Source organism: Capsicum annuum, chromosome 9 (genome assembly GCF_002878395.1).
Source record: "Capsicum annuum cultivar UCD-10X-F1 chromosome 9, UCD10Xv1.1, whole genome shotgun sequence".
NCBI lineage: Eukaryota > Viridiplantae > Streptophyta > Magnoliopsida > Solanales > Solanaceae > Capsicum > Capsicum annuum.
In genome coordinates, this window is record NC_061119.1 from 143,013,512 (window position 1) to 143,041,129 (window position 27,618).

Consider the following 27,618-nt stretch of genomic DNA (forward strand, 5'->3'; position numbering starts at 1 on the left):
CTATGTATATAAATGTGGTTGCATATGATGGTTTGACTTGGTTTTGAATAATGACACTATTTTATCCTTATCCTTGAGTTACATGCTAGCGCTCCAACTGTTAATCGTCTTTGGACGTTGTATCCCCATGCGATACAGAGGCTGAAGCTTCTTCATCTCTTTCTATGCAGTGACCAGTTGTTCGAGCGGTTTATGTGTTGACATTGAAGTGATGAGCTTCCCTATTTTGAAAGGCATATGAGTTTCCCTATTTCGAAAGGCATACATTTCATGGTCTTTCTATCTTATGTCATAAACTTATTTTAGACTTGGTTTTTGGCTATTGTTGGGGGCATGTCCCGACATATTATAGACATTAGACTTGGGTAGTATGATTTAGTATGTTGAAATTAATGGATTGATTAGACACTTATTAAGTTATGATTATTAGTCTTGTTTCTGCTATCTTGATATATGGTCGGAGTTCATCCAACACTAGTGGATTGACGTGATGGTCAGATTAGGTTAACAGGGCGATTTCCGGTTCTTGTTGGACTCAAGATGCCTATTATGACAAGGCCCGGTTTCGGACCGTGTCATTATGTCTACTTCTTTTTTCATATTGCTACTCTTTTAGATTGATTTTAACAGAAATAATGATTATGGATATAAAAATAGATACATATGTCGAAAGTAAAAGTCAGTTACATCTTAAAGATTAAAATGTGAAATAATAGAACTTTCATACTCTCATACTTTATTGATATATGACATTTCTAATCTTTACTTGAATAGAGAATTTTGGATATTAACATAATCTTCTCATTTAAGTGATTTGTTAGATAAAGAAGATCAAGAACTAGAAAAAACTCAGGGAAAGCAAGGCAAGAATGAGTGTATGACTTTGTGCCAACTAACAAGTAAATACATTTTAATGTATTACGAGAAATATATATGCAAGAAATCGTGTATATCAAAGAGCTCCAAAATATATTTATCAAGAGATATTACAAGAAAATGAATCGTTGTTATAAAATTTCTGATTGAAAAAAGTGGTGTTTGTAAATTTATCCAATGGCATGACTAAAAAATATGAATTAAATCCACTCGTGGAATTTCTACATATGAAATGATAGGTATGTCTTGATGACTTGTGCACATGGAGTTGGAAATTGAATGATACAAATTTCTTTAACACTTGCGAGAGACGGTTCATAAACACTTTCATATTATTTTGTAATGACCTGAATTATGTGAAAAATATATTATTATATGATTTGACTATTTTATCTCTCCCCATAGTTGCATTGTGATATTTTTAGAGTGTAGGGTGATTGTCACTATTCTCGATGCATTTTGGTGTCATTTATGTGAGTTTGTGGTTTTTGGCGACTTTGAGAGCCTTATAATTGATTTCAAATGATATATTTCGATCCATGCAACGAATGGTAGAATGGACTGCATCAAAAGATCTGGAACGTCGATTTTAAGATGGTAACATAGTTGGTGTAGTTTTATGCCTTTTAAATCTCATTTCGGCCCTCGATTTGAAAAGTCACGATTTCGGATTTCGAGGATCAACTTTGTGAAATGATATTTTTTCAAAAATCTGATATCGCAATTGAGTCCAGAGTATCGAATTTGATAGGGTGCATAGTTCGTTTGCATTCACCAAATTTTGGATGAATCTCGAGAGGCCTGCAGAGACATGAAAATTCACCAAGTTCCCAGTTGGTGAACCCATTATTTGGTGCACCCGTGATCGTGATTAGGCAGCATATAAATTTTCACGATCGTGATACCTCTATCAAGAGAGGTTCTGCGATTGCGACCCTGTTCCTCAATTGCTATAGCCGGGTATATATATACACCATGATTTCACTATTTTTCGTTATTTTTTAGACTTGGAACTTCGAGTTTCGTGGTTTTAAGCAACTTTCTCCATTTGTAGGTGACACGACCCGAACCAGGGCCTTGTCATAATAAACATCTCAGGCCCAACAAGTATCAAAGACCACCCCGTTACCCAAGCCAACCAACCAAGCATATACCCTATGTCGGATAAATTCTGAACATATAACAAGATAGCGTGTTTGACAACACAAAGACTTTGGGATAGGTTCACGACCATGACCAACCCAAACAAGTTCATCCACTCAAAGCCCAACCAACAAACATAACATAACCAAAATCATAACTAAGTCCATATCCATACCATAACAAAATGGAACAATCATAAATCGAATACAGTCATACGGTGTCAGCCCCAATACAATATCAATGCCAAGGTTGACACCACTACCGACACCGCTCATACCAACCTAAAGTAGTCTCACAAAACCTCTATTCGAGATCAAAACAATATTCAATCGGTATATGCCCCCAACCATAGCCAATATCGATGTTCAAGTCTAAACCAATAAAGACATAAGAAAACCAAAACTAGAAATGGAGCCTTCTGAAGTATGGAAGCTCATCACTTCAAGTCAACACGAGCTAAAGTAGATTTCAACTTGCCTTAAAAAAGACTCACAAAGCCAAATTACAACCTAAAAAACAAAGGAAAGCCCCACTCTCTCGAAATACCTCCAAACGAGTTTAATCTATTCAAATATGAGATCTACACATAAATATGAGATCAAAAATTATCCATATTGACATACTTTGATTTCATGTCCAACATCACCTCAAAAATCAATCCCAAAAATAAAAGGGTAAAACTGAAATCTTAGTAGAAAATCACTTTACCCATAATATAACATTAAAAATGGAGTTGAAATCAAGTTAGAAGTCATCAAAATATCAATATTGAAATCAAGTTAGAAGTCATCAAAATATCAATAATTGACTTTACCAGAAAACCCCCAAATTTTCATGTTCAAAAGTGATTTAAAATGAGAAAACGATTGATGAATCACTAAACTTTTGTCAAAATTCAGTTACCCATAATATAAGGATCTAAATATGTAATTTCATCAAAAATTCAATCTGGATTCATAAAACCTTAAGTTTCGCCAACAAATTTACGAAAAAAAAAAGAAAGAAAAATCACCTGAAGAAATAGAAAAATATCGACCTAAGCATTAGATAATTTTTTCTTGATAAATCAAGAAGAATGCCGCGAGAATCACTTAATTCTGAGCTCTAAAGCTCTCAATATGCTCAAAATATCAAATAAACACAGTCTGGAATTTGAATACACTGTTCAAGATTATACCAAAATTTTTCAATTAACCCTATAATTCATGCATGACATTTCAGAAGTCTCGAAATAATTTAAATTAATAACAAACTTTTTTGTCGACAAATTTTACTTAAATAACGACAAATACCCAAAATATTTAACAACTCACCCAAAACTCATTCGGAACCTCCCGAATACAAACAAAATGTGCTAATAGCTTGAAAATGACACTACAAACTCAACCACTGCAGTCAAAATTTTCAACATAGGTCGTTATCGATGAATGTTGACCAAAATCAACATTAAACGTAAAATTTCAACTTCACATCCAAACACTCAAAATCACACCGAAAGCCTTGGAACCTAAAGCAACTATGCGTTGAACCTAGTTTTGATGTTCCAAAACTAATGAAACTAATAGAATTATCATCCAATGCTAGAATCACAAAATGTTGACCAAAGTAACTATATCACTTCAAAGGCTACTCAAAACTTCAAACTCACATAAATCACTCCTGAACACTTCAGAGACTGTGCCAACCACCCCCATAACTCATAAATGACATAAAGAAAATAGGAGGAAGGAAAAATGATCAAAACATCGAAAACGCTAAAAATCGCCCATGAGGATTGTCACATCACTCACAACAAATGACTGTTACCTCCTATAAGTTCCTAAACTCTCAAATTTAAATATTCATTTATGGGGATATTTTAAGGAAATATATATAATATTGTAATTAACTTAATTAATTAGTTTATACTATTGAAATTGAAATTAAATCAAAACAAATTTCGATTTGGAATTTAGAAATAAGAATCTTATAATAATCAACTTTTTATAACGTTAACAACTTTAAGAGTATTTCAAACATTATGATAATAAAGTATCTAACAACATTTGTTTACAAACACATCAAAAACTTTTTTTCAATCCAGTCACAGTCTTTGATAACGTTGGGGACGATGTTATCTTTCACAAAGGAACCCAGTTTGTAAATTGGAATCGGAAGCTTATCAACCGCTTGCTCTGTGAAATCTTTCGGGTAGTTGAAATTAATAGGCACGATATCCTCAATGCAAGTTTCATATTGGGAAGCGTTTTTCTTTCTCTTACTCTTAGGTAAACCAGATCTGCGAGGTCTATTTTTCCTTTATGCTATGAGACAAAAGGAATAGATCGAGAGGAGGAAAAATCAATTTCTTTTAAAAAAAGATGGCGAGAGAATCAGAGCACATATCTAAAGGGAGAAACACGTAAATAAGCAAGATCAGACAAAGTAACGACTTGGGGAAGAGAGTTCTCACAAAGGACGGATGCGTAGAGAAAGACTCTACAGATGAAGGAAGCACTAATTGGTGGTAGGCACACATGAAAAGTAAAGAGAGAAAGCGATTGCATCGTGGTGAATTGTTTCTTTTTCCTTTTTTGGCCACTTTGAATGTTGCGCCCGAAAGACGAAGGAACTATCTGTATGGGAAAAAAAAGGCTCGGTATAGGTTTAGGTCGATTGGGCAAGATATGAGTGAAGTCGACCATCATAAAATTATTTTGAGGGCAACATCAACACGATAAGACGCGTACTCACGCAAAGAACGAAGGCGCTCGAGACTAGCTAGGGATAATGACTGTATACTAAGGATTGATAAAGAGGACAACGTATCAGATGATACGAGTGTTTGGGTAGCTCTTGATTGTATCGCGTGAGATACACGTATTGAGCTGGCAATCCCAAATGGTTTGAGGACAAGTGACCTATGGATATTGGACACAGTACCATGAGCTTAGCAAATAGCGTCATCCTATTGGCTCAAAGGCTCTCTGTACCCTAATGGCACCCCTCCCCCATTATTAAGGATTTGATTTCTGATTCATCCTTAATCTACGAGCAATAAAATAACTTAACTTGTTTCTTAAGCTTTGATTGTTTTTCTTTAGTTGTTTATTACTTCCTTTGCTGTAATACTCGAGCTCGGCCACATTCGGACTTAAGTCGAAAGATCTCATACTTGGCCTACGCTAAAGATTCGTTCTTAATCTCTATTTGTTCAATTATTTGATTTTTTATTTACATTATTTATCTTTTTGTAAACTTATACTTCTAAATTGAAGTTGAGACCGTAAGACATACTTTTGATGCACAAATAAGTTCAATTGTATCAAAAAGACGATAAGCACTGTAATTTTTGTAAACTTATACTTCTAAATTGAAGTTGAGACCGTAAGACATACTTTTGATGCACAAATAAGTTCAATTGTATCAAAAAGACGATAAGCACTGTAATTATATTTCTTTTATAGAAGCAGAAGAAATACTATTGTCAAACATTAACTTGTCAAGGTGGGGAATTTTAATACGTTCACTTATTTGACTGTTTAATTCACCTTCCTTTACTCATTTTTCCTTATATCCTAATTCAATAACTCTTTTTTTTTTCTTTTTCAAATAATAATAAGCTTGCCAAGCTATAAAACTTGCCTAAAATCTAATCAAATGCCTTTGTTTTTACTTAACAGCTTTGATCTTATAAAACTTACCTAAAATCAAATCAAATCTAAACAATATAAAGATGATCTTATCGCCAGTACACTGAATTTAAAATGAGCACGTCTTGTTTCGCCACAACATTTCCACGTCATATTGGATCAAACCTTCCTTCTTATATTATCAAAAAATTACCAATTACCAAACAAAAAAAAAACATTCCATCTTTAAATTGTCATTTCTTTAGCCCAAGCTCACCACTGCTAATGCTAACAATGTCGTTGATGGCTTTGATACTCCGGCGAAAATTACATACAAAAAACCACATTTTCCAACAAACGTCACTTTATTCCACAAGTTGGCATAATAATAGCCAAAGAATAGAGAAAATAGTGATAGCAAATAGAGGGGAAATTGCTTGTCGAATAATTAGAACAGCTAAGAGATTAGGGATTCGTACTGTTGCTGTTTATAGTGATGCTGATAGAGATAGCTTACACGTCAAATCCGCTGATGAAGCTTTTCGAATTGGTCCTCCGCCTGCTCGTTTCAGTTATCTGAATTCGTCTGCTATTATTGATGTTGCTAATAAATCTGGCGCTCAGGTATGTCTCTCTCTGAGTCACTCTCTCTCTCTCTCTCTCTCTCTATATATATATATATATATATTCAATTCTCCTCCTCGATTATGTAACTGTGGTTGACTTCCAATTTAACTATATAGTGTCACTCCCTTCATCCTAATTTATGTGATGTTGTTTGACGTAGACACGAATTTTTTTTTTTTTAAACTTAAAATTTAAGGTCCAAAATAAGTTATAGATGTTTGTGTTGTTGGGTTCGAAATTGATTGACGTCAAACCATGATGGCGATAAATCAAATAACACATAAAACTATATTAAAAAGGCATATATATGTTTGGTCAAACAACCTACATATTATGAAAAAAAATCAAAAAACATACAAATTATTTTAGAGAAAACGACTACATATCGTATTGTGATTTAAGAAAAGGATTTCTATTTATAGAAGTCCAAAATTTTTCCTTCAACAAAGAACTAACTAATTATGGAAGAAATCTTTTCCACCGAGGAAACCTTTCTGAGGTAAAATATAATTATGGTAAAATTTAAGTAAACTAGAAAATTCACGACAAATCCTAAAAAATCTCCACTTGGTTTGAATTTTCTACCAAAATTGATCTTCATCTTCTTCTTCATATATCACTGCTGCTTACCATGATTAAAAAATGATTTGAATTGAAAATTTGAGCCTTGTTTTATAAGTGAACATGATTGAAAGTGGAGTCTTGTATATCGGAAGTGATCAAAGGTTTAAAGTGAAGCTTGTACATTAAAAGTATATATGCATGAGTTGAAAGGAGCCCAAACATTAAAATTAGCAAGGGTTGAAAGTTGGAGCCCATGCATTTAAGCAAGTATGGGTTGAAAATTGATTTTGGTTTTAAAGATGGATTAGCAGTAGGATTGTTGAAAAATTTGTTTGAATTTTCTTTTCCACATGTAGTATCTTGACCCTTTTTTTTTGACAAAAACTTCTTTATCGTCGAGGTGGTTGCAACTTTGATCTCAAAATTTCCTCATCTGAACTATCGAACCTTTGAATTGTAGACTCTGATACCACTTGTTGGTTTTGAAATTGATAGGGCGTCATGCGGAAGCTATTAGTTGCAAACCATGGTGGCGATAAATCAAATGACAAATAAAACTATACTGAAAAAGCATATTATTGATATGTTTGGTCCAACGACCAACATATTATGAAAATTAATCAAAAAACATAAAAAATATTTGGGAGAAGAAGGACTACATTGTGGATGCTATTGTGTTGTGGTTTTAGAGGAAAAATCTTCTATTTATAAACGTCCAAAACTTTTCTCCAAGAAAGAATTAACTAATTATGGGAGAGATCTTTTCCAACAAGGAAATCTTTTCCACCGAAGAAACCTTTTTGAAGTAAAACATAATTATGATAAAATTCAAGTAAACTACGAAATTCAGGACAAATGCTAACACGTGACTATAATCATCTCATTAAGAGAAAAATAGACATTTTAATGTTGTTAGGGGATATAAAAACATTTTGGGAAGGATAGATTGTTAGTGTGGACGATTTAGAAGATATAATCGGAGGACATGTATGGTTTGGTTCCATTTGTATACTTGGTGGAATCTGGCTTATCTTAACCAAACCCTTCGCATGGCTCGGCGCGCTTGTATGGTCTGGAGAGGCTTAGTAACTGGGAACAAAGGAGAGGGATATGGAAATAATGAAGTAATGAAAGAGGAAGTCATTGCTAGTAGTAACGACTTGTGACGATCCATTGGTTCATATAGAATCCATGTCCTAGGTGTATCAAAACCCATTCTTTTCACTAAGCGTGTATAATAAAATAGATTGAAAAGGTCCACCCAAAACCAAGGAAAGATGGAGGGGTATGCTGTCTCACCATGTCCTCATCCCAATTTCCATTTTAAAAACTGAGAAACAGTCACTCTTTTGAGCCTAGGAGGGAGATTTCTGTGATAAGCAAGAGGCCCCACTTCTAACCAATCATCCCACCAAAAACTGCAGGTACCAGACTTTAAAGACCACTGAATATGAGCCTCAACAATGACTTTGTTTTTCATCATAAACAATATGTTCATTTCGGTTGTCCCAGAAACATATTCTTCAAGCAAGAACTTTGATACATTAATTATATTATTGTTCATATTGGATATAAATGCATACTTTTTTTTTTCCAGTTTTGGGGACTGCTAATGGTTTAAAATTGGATGTCAAAGCAATGCTTATTGTTTTATTTTTTGTTTACCTTTAATTGTGGAATTATGCATTTCAATTTATTGTTGTATATATCAATGTACATATATGTGTTGCTAGCGGGAGGTGACAAGTATCTCTGGAATTAGTCGAGGTGGGCACAAATTGATCCGAATGCCACGGTTATTTAAAGAAAAAATCAATTGTGGGAGGTGACAGGTATCTATGGAATTAGTTAAGGTGGGCACAAGTTGATCCGGACACCTCGGTTATTAAAAAAATCAATGCACATCTCTAGAAATAACTGACTTTACCTTTTCTTTAAAGGAGATACAAGAGACAATCCCATGATTTTCTTTTACCTAGCTATCCACCTTATGAAAATATATGACAGGTGCACTACATTGCACTCTACTCGGTAAGTGCATCAGATCCAGCTATGTCTTAATGATAAGTCCAATGGGACTAGATGCTAGAGTTTGTGATTCTATGGTGCATCGTCAGTTATCTTATTTCCTAAGTAGAAAACATGGCCGCTCTTGCCACTTGGAAAGAATTCCAAGTAAGAAATAGTTAATACAATAAACATACTTGTTTCTATATTTGTGTAGGCCTTTTCTTTTCCTTGTTGGACTCATGATAATTCCAAATTCCCTGTGATTCACGTATTTAAAGTTGCCGTACTTTTAAATTAAACTTTTGGCGGTTAGGATCTCTTGTTTATATTTTTGTTTATTTTATAATTAGGCTATCCACCCAGGTTACGGTTTCTTATCTGAAAGTGCCGAATTTGCTCAACTTTGTGAGGATGAGAATCTCTTGTTTATTGGACCTCCTGCCTCTGCAATCCGCGACATGGGTGATAAAAGGTAGATATCATTTCCATTCCACTTGCTATCATGTTATGCCTGTGTATTCCACTTGTTTTTATCAAATTAATTCATGCTACAACAGTTGACTCATTCAAATGGCTAGTTCTAATTTGCAAGGGAGATTAAAAGACCTAACTTTGAATTAGGATTATGAATCATCTCAGGAAGTTGCCCATGCCCTTGTTCGATTTCAGCAGGAGAAGGAATTAGGTTAAAAGTCTACTGCATAGATAGGTATTAACTCTATGCACCAGACAGAAATTTGCATCTACTGCATGCATTTTGGCTATTTAAAAACTGCTGAATGGGACATTGGGATTAATATGATTGCTGATAGTGTTTGTGCTAGACGGGGATGTCGATTCATGCGTAGCAGCAAGCTTAGTGGTTGTCTATGCATAGCAATTGATTTTTAAAGTTGACTTAAGTCTCAAGTGTGTTTCATGGGGGATAAGCACCACATTTTCAAAGGTCTGATGTGCAACTAACATGGAACATGACAATAATCCTATCAAACTTATGAGTAAAATGTTAGTCTTATATCACCTGTCTGTGAATTATTATTTCAGCTTCTCTCTCCTATTGATTAAGCAATGGCTTAGAGAGTGTATATAGGCAAATGTTAAATCACATTTCATCGACCTGCTAGCTTTTTTGGCATGCAGTTCTATGAAATGATCTGCCATAAGTTTCTTTCCTGTGGGTTCTGTCAAGTGCTAGACTTTCAATAAGATTGTAAATTAGCAGTATGCAGCTCCATTTGGCTGTTGACAAGCCATGCTTACTTCCTTTCTTTCTCTGGATATTTTCAATCAGTGCTTCAAAGAGAATAATGGGTGCAGCTGGGGTTCCACTTGTGCCAGGATATCATGGTGATGAGCAAGATATTGACTTTATGAAGTTGGAAGCAGACAAGATTGGGTATCCTATTTTAATTAAGCCAACCCATGGAGGTGGAGGGAAGGTCTGCCTTCTGTTAACATTCTACTTATTTTGCTGAAGGAAAACAAACTTAACTTCTAGATTTTGAGTTGTGCACTTTAATCTTACTGTGTACGGCCATTACTTTTAAAGATTTCACTATAAGAAGAAATTTTATAGAACAGGATAGCTAAAGTACTATATCTGAAGAAGTGCTCTTCTTTATCTTGTTCTATAGTAGAAAATTACTGTCTACTGACCTGGATAATTTCAGGGTATGAGGATTGTTCAGAGTCCGAATGAATTTACAGACGCATTCCTGGGAGCCCAACGTGAGGCAGCTGCATCATTTGGTACAAGTACAATCCTACTGGAGAAATATATCACTAAACCAAGACATATAGAAGTCCAGGTAGCTCTTGTTATGTTTGATCGACTGTTTGGTCCTTCCAGTTTTTGTTTTCTTGTTAGTTAGATTAATAGCTAACCTCAACTAGTTGGGGAAAAATAGAACATTTTTTAGAAAAACCTCCCACTAGCTTGAGATTGAGGCATATTAGTTGTAGTTGTATTTTCCTTTGTTGCCCTTTTTCATACTTTATAAATATAATTCCAGTTTGCTTTCATTTGTTTGTTAGATATTTGGGGATAAACAGGGTAATATAATACATCTCTATGAGAGAGATTGTAGTGTACAGCGAAGGCACCAGAAGATAATAGAGGAAGCTCCAGCTGTAAGACTTTTTTGTTATTTTCTTATTTCTTTTGAAGTAGCCTAAAAGGTTTGACAAAACTTTGTTATCTGCAGCCTAATGTGAGCTCTGACTTCCGCTCCCATCTGGGTCAAGCAGCTATATCTGCAGCTAAGGTCAGATGAATTTGTCTGTTTTCTCTGTGCAGATTACGTAGTCTTCTCGAAGTTGTCAAGCTTATTGGTTGTTAGTTTTAAAATACCTTTACTTTTTATTGGCGGAAACTGATAAATCGGAAATCCAGAATATATTTGTGCTTATCTTTAACTATCATAAAATATTTATTGTGCATTAACACGTGTACATGAGTCTCAGCAATTACTTAGAAGTTAGAACAAGACAGTGAAGAAACGAACCTTTGGTCTGATTCAACCCAAAAGTTTGTTCATGAGGTGGGGATTTCCCATGGCCATAAGGAGACAAACAATTATCATTGTAGAGAAGTAGAATGAAAATATGTGTATAGTTAATGTCTAAGGGAGTTTATATACAAAGGAGACGAAAAAAATTATGCTAAGCTAACTCCTAGAAGCTAGTCGGAAACAGCCTCTGGGATTTCACTGGGTACGTTGTTGTTGTTACCTCCTAGAATCTAGGAGCAGATAAACAATAAGGAAACAAACTAACTGAATGATAAAATATTGTTAATACAAAATTAAAGTTTAAACTAACTAAAGAGGACTCATACTAATGCACAACAAGTGCTGAGTAGTAGGACTCATCCAGATTTACAAGTGATAAGTAGTACATGCACTACTATGCCCCTGCAAGTTAGGTGTGAAAAGACACCGCCTAACTAAGGAATCATGCGCAGGAAAACGGGCTTGGACAATGGTTTGGTGAGAAGATCTGCAAATTGATAAGTGGAGTGGATGAGGGATACTCAGATTAGGCCATTGTGTACTTGGTTGCGAACAAAGTGAAGATTAACCTCAAGGTACTCCATTTTGGTTTGATGTACCAATTTTTTTGGAATGTGCGTGAGCCCAAGGGTTATCAGAAAGTACTATAGGAGCAGAGAGTCGCTCATGAAGATCCTTGAGCAAGTGAGTGATCTAGTTTATTTAAGACAAGGCACAAGCAACTGCACAATACTCAACCTCAGTGGAGGAGTAAGAGATTGTAGGTGGCTTACTAGAACACTAGGAATAGGTGTTGTGCCTGGATAAACAATGTGACTTACTAGAACACTAGGAATAGGCGTTGTGCCTAGATAAACAATGTAATTAGAGGTCAAGTAGTGTTATCAAAAGCTAAAAGCGCAAAAAAGCTCTAAGGTCAGTTGAGGCTTTAAGCACAAAGCACAAATAAGGTGTGGGATCGAACGGAAAAAGGCTCAGCATCGTGTTATATGATAGTTGCAGTCGTTGTCTAAAACAAGGATGAAGCTTGATATAGATAGTAGTCAATTAAGAGCTATATTTGACTGCAGAGGTTAACCTGCATCTTTTATTAGTAATTATTTTCTATTTTCGTATTCTTTATTTTTGTAAGGAGATTTGAGTTTGAAAAACTCTGCTATATTGCCATTAGATGACCAATAAAACGGATTTCTCCATTTTCTCTCTCTATCTTATATTCCCTCCGCCCCTCTCTCTCACTCTCACTCGTGTGATTGTTGTATTGAGTTCCTATTCAGATTTTTTTTAATGATAAAGTTAATTCTTGATCAATTAGTATCACTATCCTCTATCTGGAAGAGATGTTCCGTGGAAAAACCTCTGATATTATGTTCTGTTCCTTAGTGCTGTCTGTTCAAATCCTTTTTCGGTATTGTTCTCAATTGTTTCTCCTGACCTGACAAGCCCATCCATTATGTTTGAAGGCAGTCAATTACCACAGTGCAGGAACTGTTGAGTTTATTGTTGATACACAATCCGGACAATTTCATTTTATGGAGATGAACACCCGTCTTCAGGTACTTTTGATCAGGCTATGCCCTGCCCTTGTAGTTCTGTAGAGCAGAGGATATAATCACTCTTTATCAGGTTGAACATCCAGTAACAGAGATGATTGTTGGTCAAGATCTTGTAGAATGGCAAATACGTGTTGCAAATGGGGAGCCTCTTCCCTTGACTCAGTCCGATGTGCCATTTTCAGGTTAGAGTTCGCACTGGTTAGCTTGCTGTACAGTTCTCTCTCTCTTTTTTTTTTTTTTGGGGGGTGGGGGGGCGCAAAGTGCTTTCTTGGTATGACCTCCTGGATTAGCCTAGGGTTATTGACCTAGATATACCAAGACTGGTTAGAACTCAATAGCATGACTCTTAATATATAATGTTCCTTTTAACCTTATGTGTTTTGAGAATATTACTAACTCTATTCAGAAGGTTAAAGAAAATTGCCATAACAATTTGTATTTTGGTGTAAAGAAGGTCTAGAAGAAGTAGAACAACTAGTAGATTTCCTAGGATCTATGTAATTATGGAAATAGCTTGTAACTTTTTGGAGGTGGCCAGCATATCCTTAATGCTGAAGAATACAACTTTACCTTTATCAAATATATACATATACATATATATGTGAATTTGACGAAGCGTACAGAGTAAAATTTGGTCCTTTTCTCTCTCCTTGCTAACCCCTAACGTTCTTGACAAACGGTCATTTTCCACTGACCAGCGACTTCGACACCGGCGACGGAGCTGACGCGCCGGAGCAGGTAAGGGACCATTCTCTCTTCCTTTCTCTTCCCCCAATTTTTTCTCTCCCCAGCTCTCTCTCTACCCCGAGTCTTCTTTTCCACATCGCAACTGCTATTGCCGGCGGATCTAGGTTTTCCGCCGGCTCGACTCCGGCGACGGCGTAAGGTGCAGCACCGACCGGAATAGGTTAAAACAGGTGGCCTAACGACGACCGGTGACCAGATTCCGGCAACAACAAAGAAGACGCTTCGGCGATATTTCCGGCGACGCCCGGCGACCTCTTTCCAGCAACTATATTCCGGCAACCCATTTTCGACATCAACACTGCCGTAACCAGCAAAAGCAGTAATCCGGTGACATCTGAACCTATTTCTCTAGTTACGCCTTACAGTTTTAGTTCCCGTGTATTGTGTTGTTTTACCGTTTTTCGTTATTGTTTTTGTGTCTGTCTGCTACCGGTTTCTGTGACTATAGTTGTGCCCGGCTAGCTTATTAGTGGGACAGTGTATTCTCGTTCATATTTGTTGTTCTCCTACTATTTTCATACTGTTGCAGTCTTTATTTTCAGGCTGTCTACTGGTCTGTCGGGGCTTTGTTACGATTATTGAGTAGTGGCTGTAGGGGTTGATGATGGAGTAGGGTCATGTCCAAGGGAGTCGAGGGAGTTGGGGTTTGGGGCGGTTTTGGGAGGGGGTAGAGGGGAGGGCAGGGGTGGGTGGGAAGCATAGGCTGGGTGTTCAGGATGGTCCGGGGAGGGGTGGAAAAGGTAGGCGAGAGGCGAGAGGAGATAGGCTGAGGGTAGGGTCTTGGAACATAGGTACCCTTCAGGGTAAGTTCGTAGAGTTCGTGAAGATTCTTAAGAAAAGGAGGATTATATTGTGTGTGTTCAAGAGACTAAGTGGGTAGGTTCTAAGGCCAGGGATGTGGATGGGTACAAGTTCTGGTACTCAGGTAGTGAGAGGCGTCGTAATGGAGTTGGCATCTTAGTGGATGTGGAGCTGAGAGGGCAGGTGGTGGAGGTTAAGAGGGTTAGTGATAGGCTGATGACGATTAAGTTGATCATTGAGGGGTTTACGTTGCGTCTGTGTAGTGTGTATGCACTGCAGGTGAGCTTGGGAGAGGAGGTGAAAGCGAGTTTTTGGGAGGCTTTGGATGAGGTGGTGAGAAGCGCGTGCCTAGCTCGGAGAAGATTGTCATAGCGGGGGACTTCAATAGGCACATTGGGGTTTTTTGGGGAGGTTATGATGATGTGCATGGAGGGTTTGGTTTCGGCGACAGAAATGGTGAGGGGGTTGCTCTGTTGGATTTTGCGAGGGCTTTTGGGCTGGTGGTTGTGAATTCGAGCTTCCCGAAGAAGGAGGATCACCTTATTACTTTCCGAAGCGCATCAGCCAAGACTCAGATTGACTTTCTGCTGCTTAGGAAGGGGGATAGGGTTCTTTGTAAGGATTGTAAAGTCATCCCGAGTGAACATCTTTCGACTCAGCACAGGCTTCTGGTGATGGACTTATTTATCAAGAAGAGTATGGCCGGAGAGGGGCGACCTAGAATTAAGTGGGGTGGCTTAACGCCGGTTAGTGTGCTGGCGTTAGAGGAGAAGGTGGCGGGAATGGGGGTGTGGGAGTGTAAGGGGGACGTGAATGTCATGTGGGATAAGGCGGCCAGCTGCATCCGGGAGATGGCTAGAGTGGTGTTGGGTGTTTTGAGGGGTCGGGTAGGAAGACATAAGGGGGACTGGTGGTGGAATGAAGAAGTTAAGAAGAAAGTGGAGATTAAGAAGGGGGCGTATGTTAAGTTGATTGAGAGTAAAGACGAAGAGGAGAGGCGGGTGAATAGAGAGATGTGCAAAGTTGCAAGGAAAGAGGCTAAGTTAGCGGTTGCAGCTGCTAAGACAACAACGTTTGAGAGCTTGTATGTGGGGTTAGAGGAGAAGGGGTGGGGGAAATAGGTTGTATAGGCTTGCTAAGGCTAAGGAGAGGAAGGGCGTGACCTCGATCAAGTAAAGTGCATTAAGGGGGAGGATGATAGAGTTTTGGTGGAAGATGGTCACATTAAAAAAAGATGGCAGGAGTATTTTCATTGACTTTTAAATGAGGAGGGGAGCAGAGGCATTGTGTTAGGGGAGTTGGAGCGCTCGGAGAAGAGCCATGATTTCGGTTACTGTAGACGTTTTAAGGTAGAGGAGGTCAGAGAGGCTATTCGTAGGATGCGGAGAGGTTGGGCGACGGGGCCTGACGAGATTCCGGTGGATTTTGGAAAGTATGCTGGTGGGGTAGGCTTAAGGTGGTTGACTGAATTGTTCAACGCCATTTTCAAGACTGCGAGGATGCCTGAGACTTGGAGATGGAGTACGATGATTTTATTATATAAAAACAAGGGTGACGTTTAGAGTTGCAACAACTATAGGGTTATTAAGCTGTTGAGTCACACTATGAAGATTTGGGAGAGGGTGGCTGAGCAGAGATTGAGGAGGGTAGTGTCCATTTCGGAGAATCAGTTTGGTTTTATGCTTGGTCGCTCGACGACAGAGGCGATCCACCTAGTGAGAAGATTGGTGGAGCAGTATAGGGAAATGAAGAGGGATTTGCACATGGTGTTCATCGATCTGGAGAAGGCGTACGACAAAGTCCCTAAGGAGGTCCTTTGGAGATGCTTAGAAGTGAGAGGAGTTCCGGTGGCGTACATCAGAGCTATTAAGGACATGTACGATGGAGGAAAGACTCGGGTGAGGACGGCGGGAGGAGACTCAGTGCATTTTTTGGTCGAGACAGGTTTGCATCAGGGATCAACTCTTAGCCCGTTCCTTTTTGCGTTGGTGATAGACGTGTTGACGCGGAGTATTCAAGGTGAGGTGCTGTGGTGTATGTTATTTGCGGATGATGTAGTGCTGATTGATGAGACGCGGGGGTGTGTGAATGAGAAATTGGAGGTTTGGAGGCAAACCCTGGAATCTAAGGGGTTCAGGTTGAGTAGGTCCAAGACGGAGTATTTGGAATACAAGTTTAGTGACTCGAGTCAGGTGGACGGTGTGGTGGTGAGGTTGGATTCTCAGGATGTTTGTAAGAAGGATAGTTTTAAGTATCTGAGGTCTATGATTCAGGGAAATGGCGAGATTGATGAGGATATGTCTAAAACGTATTGGAGCATGTTGGATGAAGTGGAGGCTCGCCTCGGGAGTGCTGTGTGATAAGAAGGTGCCCCTTAAGCTTAAAAGCAAATTCTACAGAGTGGCAGTCCGGCTGGCCATGCTGTATGGAACGAAGTATTGGCCAGTCAAGAGCTCTCATATTTCAAGAGTGAAGGTGGCGGAAATGAGAATGTTGCGTTGGATGTGTGGCCTTACTAGGTGGGAGTGGCCTCGGTGGAGGACAAGATACGAGAAGGAAGGTTGAGATGGTTTGGGTATGTGATGAGGAGGGGCACGGATGTCCCAGTTCGAAGGTGTGAGAGGCTAGCTTTGGATGGCTTCAGGAGGAGTAGAGGTAGGCTAAAGAAATATTAGAGGGAGGTGATTAGGCATGACATGGAGCTGCTTCAGATTACTGAGGACATGACTCTAGACAGGAAGGTGTGGAGGGCGCGGATTAGGGTAGACGGCTAGTGTGAGTGTGTAGGTTGTGGCTAGGTGTTAGGAGAGTTTGGGTATGGTGGGTGTATTAGGTCTGTGAGTGCATGTTACTATTACATGGTTATCCATTTTCTGTTCCCTATTCCGTATTGTTCGTATTCCTCTTATTTCCTATTTCTCTGATACTTAGGGTTATTATTTCTTATCTTTTATCTCTATTATGCTATACATCCTGTTTCATGTCTCATTACGGACCTTGGTATATTATTCTCTATCTTGAGCCGAGGGTCTATCGGAAACAGCCTCTCTACTTCCTCGGAGGTAGTGGTATGGACTGCGTACATTTTACCCTCCCCAGACCTCACTTTGTGGGAATATACTGGGTCTATTGTTGTTGTTGATATGTATATATATATGTGTATATATATTTGTATATATATATATATAATGTTTCTTTTACTTCCCTGGAATGTAAAAAGTTGCTTAGGATTTTTGGTCTCTGGATGATAAATTTGAAATTGCTTGGACTCAAAGCAATTTAGTTCCATAAATAGTGTGGCTCAAAAGTTACGTTCATTACAGCTCAAATTGGAGATTGTCTTACATAATAGTAAGAATGGTGTAGATAATATTTTGTAGATCTTTTCTATTTCACTTATATTGGTGTAAAGAGATGATATCATGTTGTATGAATAGTTGGTCAAACTTGGTGGAAACTGATGGATGACTTGATCAGAGTCACATGCACATCTTGTAATTTTTTTCTTTTTGCACCAAATTGGGGCTTTTTGTGAAATTTCTCAACTTTAAAAAAGGGATAAATACTTGGATCGGTAGAACAATCACTTGCACATAAGTTTAACTGATATGTCTGTGTTTTTTGCAAATAATATAACCGAAACTTGTTGTGTCGTAGTATCGACAGCAACTCAAAGGCTTATCTGAAGTTGAGAACCGTTTGCTGGAAGTGATGCCTTGATCAATATAATATCATCTTTGTAGCATAACTAGATCCGGTAATGCTTGCTGAAAAGCATAACTTTTGGTGTTATTGACATTTCTATAGTTTTTAACAACACAATCTGAATAGAGTACTTCGTTTGGTTATTGGTTTTAGGAAATGAATTATACATGTGTTAGAAACAACGTAACAAGTACCATGCTTGGTAACATTTTTGTTGCTATGTATAAAATTCAGCACACCAAGTACGTTGTTTGGTTACCAGTTTACAAACCCTCAAAACTAATACACGTATAAATTAGGAGGGAATCTATGTTTATTTTAAGTAGGATAAAAGATAGAATTACTAATATATGAGTAATTGCATAAAAGCGAGCTCCTGGGGAGGGGTAAAGAGAAACCCTGCATAACTTAACTCTGCATAAAATATACATAAATTTCCTCGTAACTAATTTCTGCATTACCAATAGAGGTGTAGATCTAACCAGCACCCAAACGACCCCTTAACCCATGGATGGAAATATGTTTCCTTATAACAAAGAGTTGTTCTTCTTGTTGATGTAGTCGATGCATGGAATGGTTCAGGGGAAGTTTCCCATTTGGAACTTGGACTAGCACAATATGAGCATGATATAAAGTTTATTATTTATCAATGGAATTCCTTTGTGAAAAATCTTCTCTGAAGTAAACTGCTGCAGGAAACGCTCTTATTACTAGAAACAAATATAGGAGTTTTGAGTTGATGTTAACCCTAAAGCATATGGGAGAATTCATAGATATTAATATTTGTCAGTTTGATGACAGGTCATGCGTTTGAAGCCCGAATTTATGCCGAAAATGTTCCAAAAGGGTTTCTTCCAGCAACTGGTGTTCTTCATCGTTATTGTCCTGTTACAGTTACATCAGCAGGTGCGGATCCATACTATGATCACCTGATTTATGAAATGTTACGTTAGGTGTCCTTTAAGTGGGTTGCCACTGAGGAAACATGATAGAGCCCTAAGTTTCTCTAGAGGGAAGCAAGATATTTGAGCAGTTCTTTTAACTTCTTATCATATCAACCTCACTTTGTTCCTTGATTTGCGTAGATTGTTTTTCTGACCATAGTAGCACAAATTTTAAATGTGAATCAAGTTTCCATGTAAAAAGCATGACCCAGCTGCAAATGTACGAGCAGATGCATAACTGCTTCCTTGATGATGAATAAGAATAACAGGACTTGCTACCCATTCTCATTTCTGAAGATCTTCATCTCCACGGGTTGCTGCTATATATAAAAATGAATTTCTATCTTAAAATCCCATCCACTCAGAAAAAATGTATGAATGGCTTTCTGGGAGATCTATCAGCTTTTTTATGTCAAATATTGTTATATGCAATCATTTGACTCGGAACTAAATTAGTGTCTCTCTCCCCAGCTGGATTTCCTTTTACACTGCCTTGCCAAGAGCTCTTCAACTTGAGCTTGTATCAATTACTCAAGACCTTTGAGATATTGAGCCAGGTTGCTCAATTTGCTGACTGATTAAAAAAGGGGCAGCCCATTGTCCGGAGATCCCAGGGTCTGGGGAAGGGCTGCACTGCCGCTTACCCGATACGCAGCCATCATTGGCTGATTCCACAATTTTCTGACATGCTATAACATATTTATAACATATTTAATAAAGCTAGCTGCTATAGTTAAATGACTTTCTGCGACTAGCCCATGGAGGATTCTCTGCTGGTGATCATCAGCTTATTTGCCTTTCTGACTATGCAAATTGCTAATTATTGTTAAACTGTATATTTTGCACTCACATGACTTCAATACCATATTGCAGTTAGAGTTGAGACTGGGGTTGAGGAAGGAGACACAGTAAGCATGCATTATGATCCCATGATTGCAAAGCTAGTAGTATGGGGACAGGATCGCCTTTCAGCATTGATAAAAATGAAGGATTGCCTGTCAAAGTTTCAGGTATTGTTTTTTATTTTGTTCTTTGCTTGTTTTGCAGGTATTGATTCAGAATAAATAGTTTATAATGAAGAGCACTCTAGTAATTGAGATCTAACCATCTGGCCATTTAATGAAGGTTGCTGGTTTACCCACCAATATAGACTTTATCATTAAGCTTGCCAGTCATAGGGCTTTTCAAAATGGTGAAGTAGAAACTCATTTTATTGAGCAGTACAAGGATGATCTGTTCGTAGATGGTGCCAATCCAATATCAGCGCAAGAAGCTGATAGTTCTGCCAAACATGCTGCATCCATTGTAGCTGCATGCATTTGCCAAACGGAACTTGCAAAATTGAAGGATAAGGCTCCTGGTGAATACATATATCCTGTGGTGTTTAGCAAAGGCATGCTTTAGTCCTGACAGCTGATGCATAGTTTATTGATCTGTTCTCTTAAGCAGGAAGCCTCCATTTGTGGTATGGTAATCCTCCATTTAGAGTCCATCATTTTGCTAAGCGAACAATGGATCTTGAATGGGAAAATCGATACAGTAATAGTGGTTCAAATCTTTTAACAGTCTCTATCACCTATTTGCCAGATGGGAAATACCTAGTTGAGGTACTGATAATTTTTCTGTTTGATATAACAGAATGACTATAGTCGAATTTGTTTTTGCCTTTTAAGTTTTTCCATGTGCAGCAAAATGATCCATATCTTTAGACAGGAGAAAGCAATTCCCCTGGTTTGGAGATCCAAGTGACACAACTAAGCAACAATGACTATAGAGTTGAAGTCGATGGTTTAAGCTTGAAGGTCTGCTTGGCAGCTTACTTCAAGGTAACACCTTATATTTCAGGTCCTTATCGTCAAGCTATCCTATCCTATCCTATGCATATTAACTGACAAGTGCACAACTATGTTTAGGCTGAGGCTGACCAGATCTTTTCCCTTTACAACAAATAGAAAATAAGGCGTAATATATTACGACCCCGTCAGTGTACACCCAACCTATCTTTGGTCCTAATTACCCCTATATTTGGCTATTTGGAAGCTCTCACCCCCTGATGACCTCAGTCCAAGGAGGTGTGATGCACTCGCTGCCGATTATTTGTGTTAAAATAATGGAGTTCTAGAGTCTTTTTTCAGAATTCGCTAGAAAAGTGAACAACTAGAATAATTAATCGTTGCATCAAAAGATAAATAAGAAAAATACAATGTTGAGGTACAATATGCCTGGTATATTAAGAAGAACTAAGAAGAAATATACATTTTGAACAAATAAGACATTTTATATGATTACGTGATAATTAACGATTGCAAATGGTCTACTTGGAAGATGATTTTGTCAAATTCTCATCAACCTCAATCGCCCAAAAGAGAGTGTATCTACTCTCTGGATTGTCATTGTGCTGAGGGGGATGAAAGCTACCAAATAGTAAAGTATAGGTGGGTAATTAGAACCAACAGTAGTTCAGGCGGTCTCTGAATAAAAAGTGTTAGTTCAAGGGGATCCTGAAATATTATGATGCCTAGAAATAATCACCGGCAATGCACGATAGCTTCCTACACCCTCAAAAAGAAGCTCATCATACAACAACAAACACTGCATCTATATCCTCACTGATCATGTTTCTCCATTTAGTTCCATCTCAAGCTAACAGTCTACCCATCAAAAATAAAAAAAAGGAGCTTATCAGACGGATGTTCTTACAAAATTGGAGTTATTGAAATTCCTAATACTGCTTTTTCCCCTCTAATGCAAATACATATGTGCATAAATACACACTCATGCACACACTCATATGTATGTTGATACGTGTATATGCATATCATTTACATGGTAGAAATACATACTTGCTACAGTATTGAGATAAAGACTGAAAAGCAAGTCTTAATTTGACGAACAAATGCCAGTTGGCCAAGTTTGACTAGATCCGTTAACTTGCATGACCGCAATAGATATCAACTCTAAAGTTTTAAGGTTCAAGATTATAGCACATTGCTCTGTGGAACTGCCTCAATTTTTTCAATTCTTAGGCTTTCCAAGAATTAATTTGTATTCCTAACTCATATGGAATGCTTTCTATTTCCGGTTATCTCAAAATGTTCAGATTTCCACTAAAATGCATTATATTTGTAATATTAATAGGAATACACTAATGAAAAAACCAATAAAATGGCTGTTATTGTTTATATCATGTTGATGGAGTAGAAAAACATTCATATGTATGCTCAACATTGTAGACGTTTTAACCAGTGTATTTTAAAGCCACCATGTCGTCGCTTAAAGCAGTGAAGCGAGGGTGGTTGCTTCGTGGTGAAGCCATATGCTTCATAGAGATGTGCACTTCAAACCGTGACACAAACTGTGATCATTATAGTACTAAGTTTATATATGGCGGAATCATCGACAGACACCTAGAGTTGGCATGACGTTTCACATAAGCACCTCAAGTACGCCTTGTACATTTTAAGCAGCTGTAGTAGGCCTCTGCTGTGTCATTTTGACACTCATTGCACCAACTTATAAAAATCTCACATGCACGTGTAACAAATGTTTCTTACGTGGATTAATTGACTAATTGAATTGAGCCAACTCATATTAATTTTCTCACATCGTTATACACATACACAAACAATTAAAGAGAAAAACTAAAAGTCAAAACGCATGAAAAGTGACCATTGAATTGATAACACATGGCATTTTTTTCCACATCATTACAAGACGACTTCAAAAACAATTCAATTTTGCAAAAGCGCCCCCCACCCCCACCCCCAACAAAGCCTGGCCCGGCATCGTCTGTTCTGTGATACCTCCAAACGACTAATTTAAAGTTTTTTCCCAAATCATTTCTAACAATGGGTGTGTTTGGTATGATGGAAAATATTTTCCGTGGAAAATGTTTTCTTGGAAAATAAGTTGATTTTCTACTTATTTTTTAATGTTTGGTTGGTGAGTGGAAATTTTTTTTCGAAAAATATTTTCTGGTGTTAGGTTGTTGAGTAGAAGATATTTTTTAGAAAAATATTTGCTAAAATATTTTCTAGTATTTGATTGGTTAGTGAAAAAATATTTTTTAGAAAATACTACTAACTTTTAACTAGTATATCAGTCTCTAGAAACTCAACAATTTATAAGAACTAATTTAAGCATAGCAAATAATATTAATATCGAATACTAGAATATTACAATCACTAAATTTAAGAAACTATTAATTAGCAAATATAGGAGACACTTTTCAACATTTTGTCAGGACAATCTCAAGATACTACAAGCAATAGAAATATAACAGAACAACAAGCTTATTCAACTTAGTGAAATAAGTTACATCGATGACAAAATGAATATGCAATTAACAAAAGTAACATAGGTAAGTCTTCCTCTATGCATATGAAAATAATAATACATTCAACAAATATTGAAAAAGGAAAAAATTTGGGCTTCACTATTTTTTATTTCAAGTAATGAAAAATTAAATGAGTCATGTGAATTTGAGTGTTGTTGGGGTGGGGGGCATAAGTTACATTTGTCATTTTTCGAAAAATGACTTCCCTTGGTCCATGAGGGGAGTCATATTCTCTCAAATAGAGGAAAATGAGTTATCTTGGAAAATATTTTCCCAATATTTTACTACAACCAAACAAGGAAAAATCAGAAGACATTTTCCAGAAAACATTTTCCATCATACCAAACACACCCAATAACCCAAAAGAGTTAAAAATAAAATCAATGACAACTAAAAAATGAATCCACCTTTTTTCAATACTTTTTCAACCCATAACACATGAAGAAGCTTGGAAAGCACTGGTAGAGAGGTTTCTTTTTTAAAAAGTAAAACATGGGTGTGAAAAAGAGTGTAGTAGAGAAATTGGCAGTTTTTGGATAAAATAATGTGTTTCATTTTTGAGAATTTTGTATATCTCCTCATTCTTTGACTGTCAGATTATCTAAGATTCGATTTTGAGTAAATTGCTCCTCTTTGTGTGCTGAAAATATAGTTGCATATTAATTTCAGTCAAGGAAATTTATTTTCTTCCAATTTGGCTACCAATTGAGAGGCCATTGAAGAACATGATTTGAGTTTTAAGCTTGGGAAATGGTGGGAGACAGTGGTAGGAGAAATTGGGAAGAAGAGAAAAATAAAATATAAATTGTTTATGTAAGCTTCTCATGCGCTTTTAGTGAGTGTGATACACTCATTTTCCATTGTAATTAGGTCTTGGGCCTAACATCCCAAAAGCTAGCTCAAACGAAAGAGAATTGTCCAAGCCTTAAAAAAAGAGTACTCATCTCATTGACCACCAATGTGAGACTTTTTTCATTCTTAACACCCCACCTCTCGCCTTGGTGCGTGGGCAATTTTTAATTCTTTAGGGACCCAACATTGGTTGAGATGGGTCCTACTTTGATGCCATGTAATTTGGGTGAGATGGGTCCTATTTTGATGCCATGTAATTAGATCTTGAGCCTAACTCATACCCCAAAAGCTAGCTCAAAGGGAGGAGAATTATCCAAGCCTTATAAAGAGATCAGCCATCTCATTAACCACTAATTTGGGATTATTTTCATTCTTAACAGCCATAATAGCAAAAGTGTCAAAATGACACAGCGAAGGTCTACTATAGGTTTTTGAAATGTACAATGCTTACTTGAGGTGTCTAGGTGAAAGGTCGTGTCAATTTTAGGTGTCTGCCGATGGGTTCTGCATTTATCTATATTAGGTATTCTTCAAGGTTTGAAGCATGAGCTTGTCTTCTCACTTTTCACTTTAGGCCCGATGAACTTTCTTTTTTTCTTTTTTGTGCATGTCACTTTTAAGAACACTTGTTTTTTAATGCTACTTCCAATCTAGTCTAACCAATGAAAAAGGAAAAAGAAGAGAGAAAGATTAACTTTCTAGTGATCCTAGGTATACATATCTGTATTACCAGTGAAAGGTGGAACGGTGCAACTTAGTCCACTAAATACACTTTGGACTAAGGGTCAAGGGTTTGCATATCTTTAGCACATTTTGTATTGGTTCTTAAGAATTTGATACCACTTGATAAAAAATGCAGTGGTTTCAATGGAAAAACTCGATTAAAAATTAACCTAGCCAAACTTCCATATTTGCAGGATCAAATTGAGCATATTCATATCTGGTATGGCGACTCTCAACATCACTTTAAACAAAGGATGGGCCTTGAAATCCATGATGATGATGAAACAATAGACAAACCTGCTAGGGTGGCGAAATCTTATCCTTCTGGCACCGTGATTGCACCCATGGCTGGTCTGGTGGTTAAAGTATTGGTGAAGGATGGGGAGAAAGTTCAGGAGGGACAACCTGTGTTAGTATTAGAAGCAATGAAGATGGAGGTTTGTATATTACAACCGCAACTCAAAATAACCTCTCTTGAGTGGTTTAATTGTTATGGCTGATTTTAATTTGTTGCTTTCGCTGTCCTATACATTGTCTATGAGTAGCATGTCGTGAAAGCGCCAGCTAATGGTTATGTAAGTGGGCTTGAAGTCAAAGTGGGCCAATCGGTCCAGGATGGTATTAAACTCTTTGCGCTAAAGGTTAGTCCTCTTTTTTTAAGATTCATGGCCTTCATTCACATTTACAACAACAACAACAAACCCAGTGTATTCCCACCAAGTGGGGTCTGGGTGTAGAATGTACGTAGTCCATACTGCTACCTCCGAAGAAGTAGAGAGGCTACATTTTAAACGTCGGGAACACACATCAGGTTGTCATGGCTTTTTTTTTAACATTCTGGGCATCAAGCAAATGTAGGATAATATGAATGCTAGATATTATTGCGTTCTCATTGATGAATGAATTACTCAAAAAGAATTAATAACATAACAATGTTGCAGCAAGAAGTGGCTTTGGGGAAGGAAAAGGGCACTATATATATATATATATATATATCCTTGATGTGCTTTGTCAAGATTTACATGCACTTGATTCTGCATGTTTAGTGGATTGTCATAGAAGTGAGAACTTTGTGCTTAATCTTGTTGGGTAGCTTTCCTTACCGAATCACACAAATACTATGATTCGTAATGATACTCCAGAGAAGGTCAAAATATCACTCTGAAAACCTGCAAAATTTGAGTCAACCAGGCTTGCTCACTCTTTGATCTAATTGTCTTTTTCCTCTTTGTTTGCCATCCTCATTACTCCTTAACACTGGCGTCTTCCATCTTTGTTTAGTGACCAGTACAAATCTTTTTCGTTGCCTATTGATTTTACGAAAAAATGTGTATCTTATGACTTATAAAAGCCTTCAAAAAATATGCATTGGTGTCATAACTGGTCCCTCATTTTGAGTCAAAAGTCATCTTAGCTCCTGCTTGAGCCAAATATCCTTATCTTTGTTACTTGGAAGGGTAAAGGGTGCAGATCTAGAGGTCAGATTCAGTTTTATCAGATTCGAGGATATGAATCTGTGTGTGGATATATATATATATATATATACATGTTTTAGCAACGTAGATCCTTCTATCTGTGCAGTTTGTCTCTTGTGAAGAAGTATGTTTGTTAGAATGGACATTCTTTCATGTTGAATCAACATCATTCTATATCAGCATATGATTATCAACGAAATCATCACTATATCAGCATATAATGGTGAAAGCATATGCTGAGTTAGTTGTTCCACTCTTTGACAGGACTGAAGTTTATCCTGAGGCTATGACAACATCATCCTAGACAACTGTACTATGACCTTCCTATGAGGACTGTACATCCTAAAGTATAACCATAACAACATTGAGATGTAAAATCTCTTGGGAATTTATCTACTGTATTTCAAAACATTTACCAAGTCTTCCAGCTCAAAATTTGTCTGAATTAGTGGAAAATGATCAATGGTTGCTCATTCATTGCTAAGATAAACGAGTAAAGTTCTGGCAAAAATGCAAGGTAAGGCTGCGTACAATACACCCTTGTGGTGGATCCTTCCTTGGACTTTGCGCAAGGCGGGAGCTTTAGTGCACCAGACTGCCTTTTTTTATTGTTGGGTATTGCAAGAAAAAGTCGTGCTTTGTGTTGTCTTGTTTCTCATGTTTTATCATTTTACCGTCATTAATGTTGCTTAGTACTCCGTTTCCCTCTTTCATTTTCAACTCATCAGTGGAACTATTCCATGGAGGAAACCTGTGGCTCTTCTGTTGGAGATTTCACAAACAGACAACGTAATCATACTAGTAATATTCCAATTCAGACGCATCTATACAGCTAGTATTGTTATTTTCCTTGCAACTGTTAGAATAATCTCCGTCGCGCTAGAGCTTTCTGTGTTCATTTACGTTGCAATCTGAACATCAAACTTGACAAGTCTACAGGAATATTCAGTCATTGTATGTTGAGAGTGATTTTATAACCGTTAGTGAATTAAAGGACAGGGAGTTTAACCATAGCTGAAAGTGTGAGGACCGAAATAATCTGTTGTAATGCTGAAACTAACAAATCTCGAAAGACCATAAATTCGACAATAAAAGATAAATATATCAAAAGAGAGTAATTTAACGAGGTTTGTTTGAT

At 37.3% G+C, this 27,618-nt stretch overlaps 1 protein-coding gene across 1 annotated transcript; it reads left to right on the plus strand.

Annotated features, from left to right (window-relative positions):
* The first annotated feature begins 5,602 nt into the window (after positions 1–5,602).
* LOC107841325 (methylcrotonoyl-CoA carboxylase subunit alpha, mitochondrial) lies at positions 5,603–27,297 on the plus strand. The gene is made up of 16 exons (XM_047397019.1): positions 5,603–6,254; positions 9,182–9,303; positions 10,123–10,270; positions 10,502–10,639; positions 10,866–10,961; positions 11,036–11,095; positions 12,805–12,897; positions 12,968–13,079; positions 18,952–19,056; positions 19,968–20,104; positions 20,220–20,454; positions 20,544–20,701; positions 20,804–20,920; positions 25,200–25,442; positions 25,551–25,646; positions 26,745–27,297. The coding sequence occupies exons 1-16, from the start codon at positions 5,766–5,768 to the stop codon at positions 26,748–26,750; spliced, it is 2,355 nt and encodes a 784-aa protein (XP_047252975.1). The 5' UTR covers positions 5,603–5,765; the 3' UTR covers positions 26,751–27,297.
* The last annotated feature ends 321 nt before the right edge of the window (positions 27,298–27,618 follow it).

Bases quoted from the DNA above. Each gene is read 5' to 3' on its own strand.
- LOC107841325 (XM_047397019.1), top strand. From the start codon at position 5,766: ATGAGCACGTCTTGTTTCGCCACAACATTTCCACGTCATATTGGATCA. The intron at 6,255-9,181 runs GTATGTCTCTCT...TTTTATAATTAG, and splicing joins CTAATAAATCTGGCGCTCAG to GCTATCCACCCAGGTTACGG. The intron at 10,271-10,501 runs GTCTGCCTTCTG...GGATAATTTCAG, and splicing joins CCCATGGAGGTGGAGGGAAG to GGTATGAGGATTGTTCAGAG.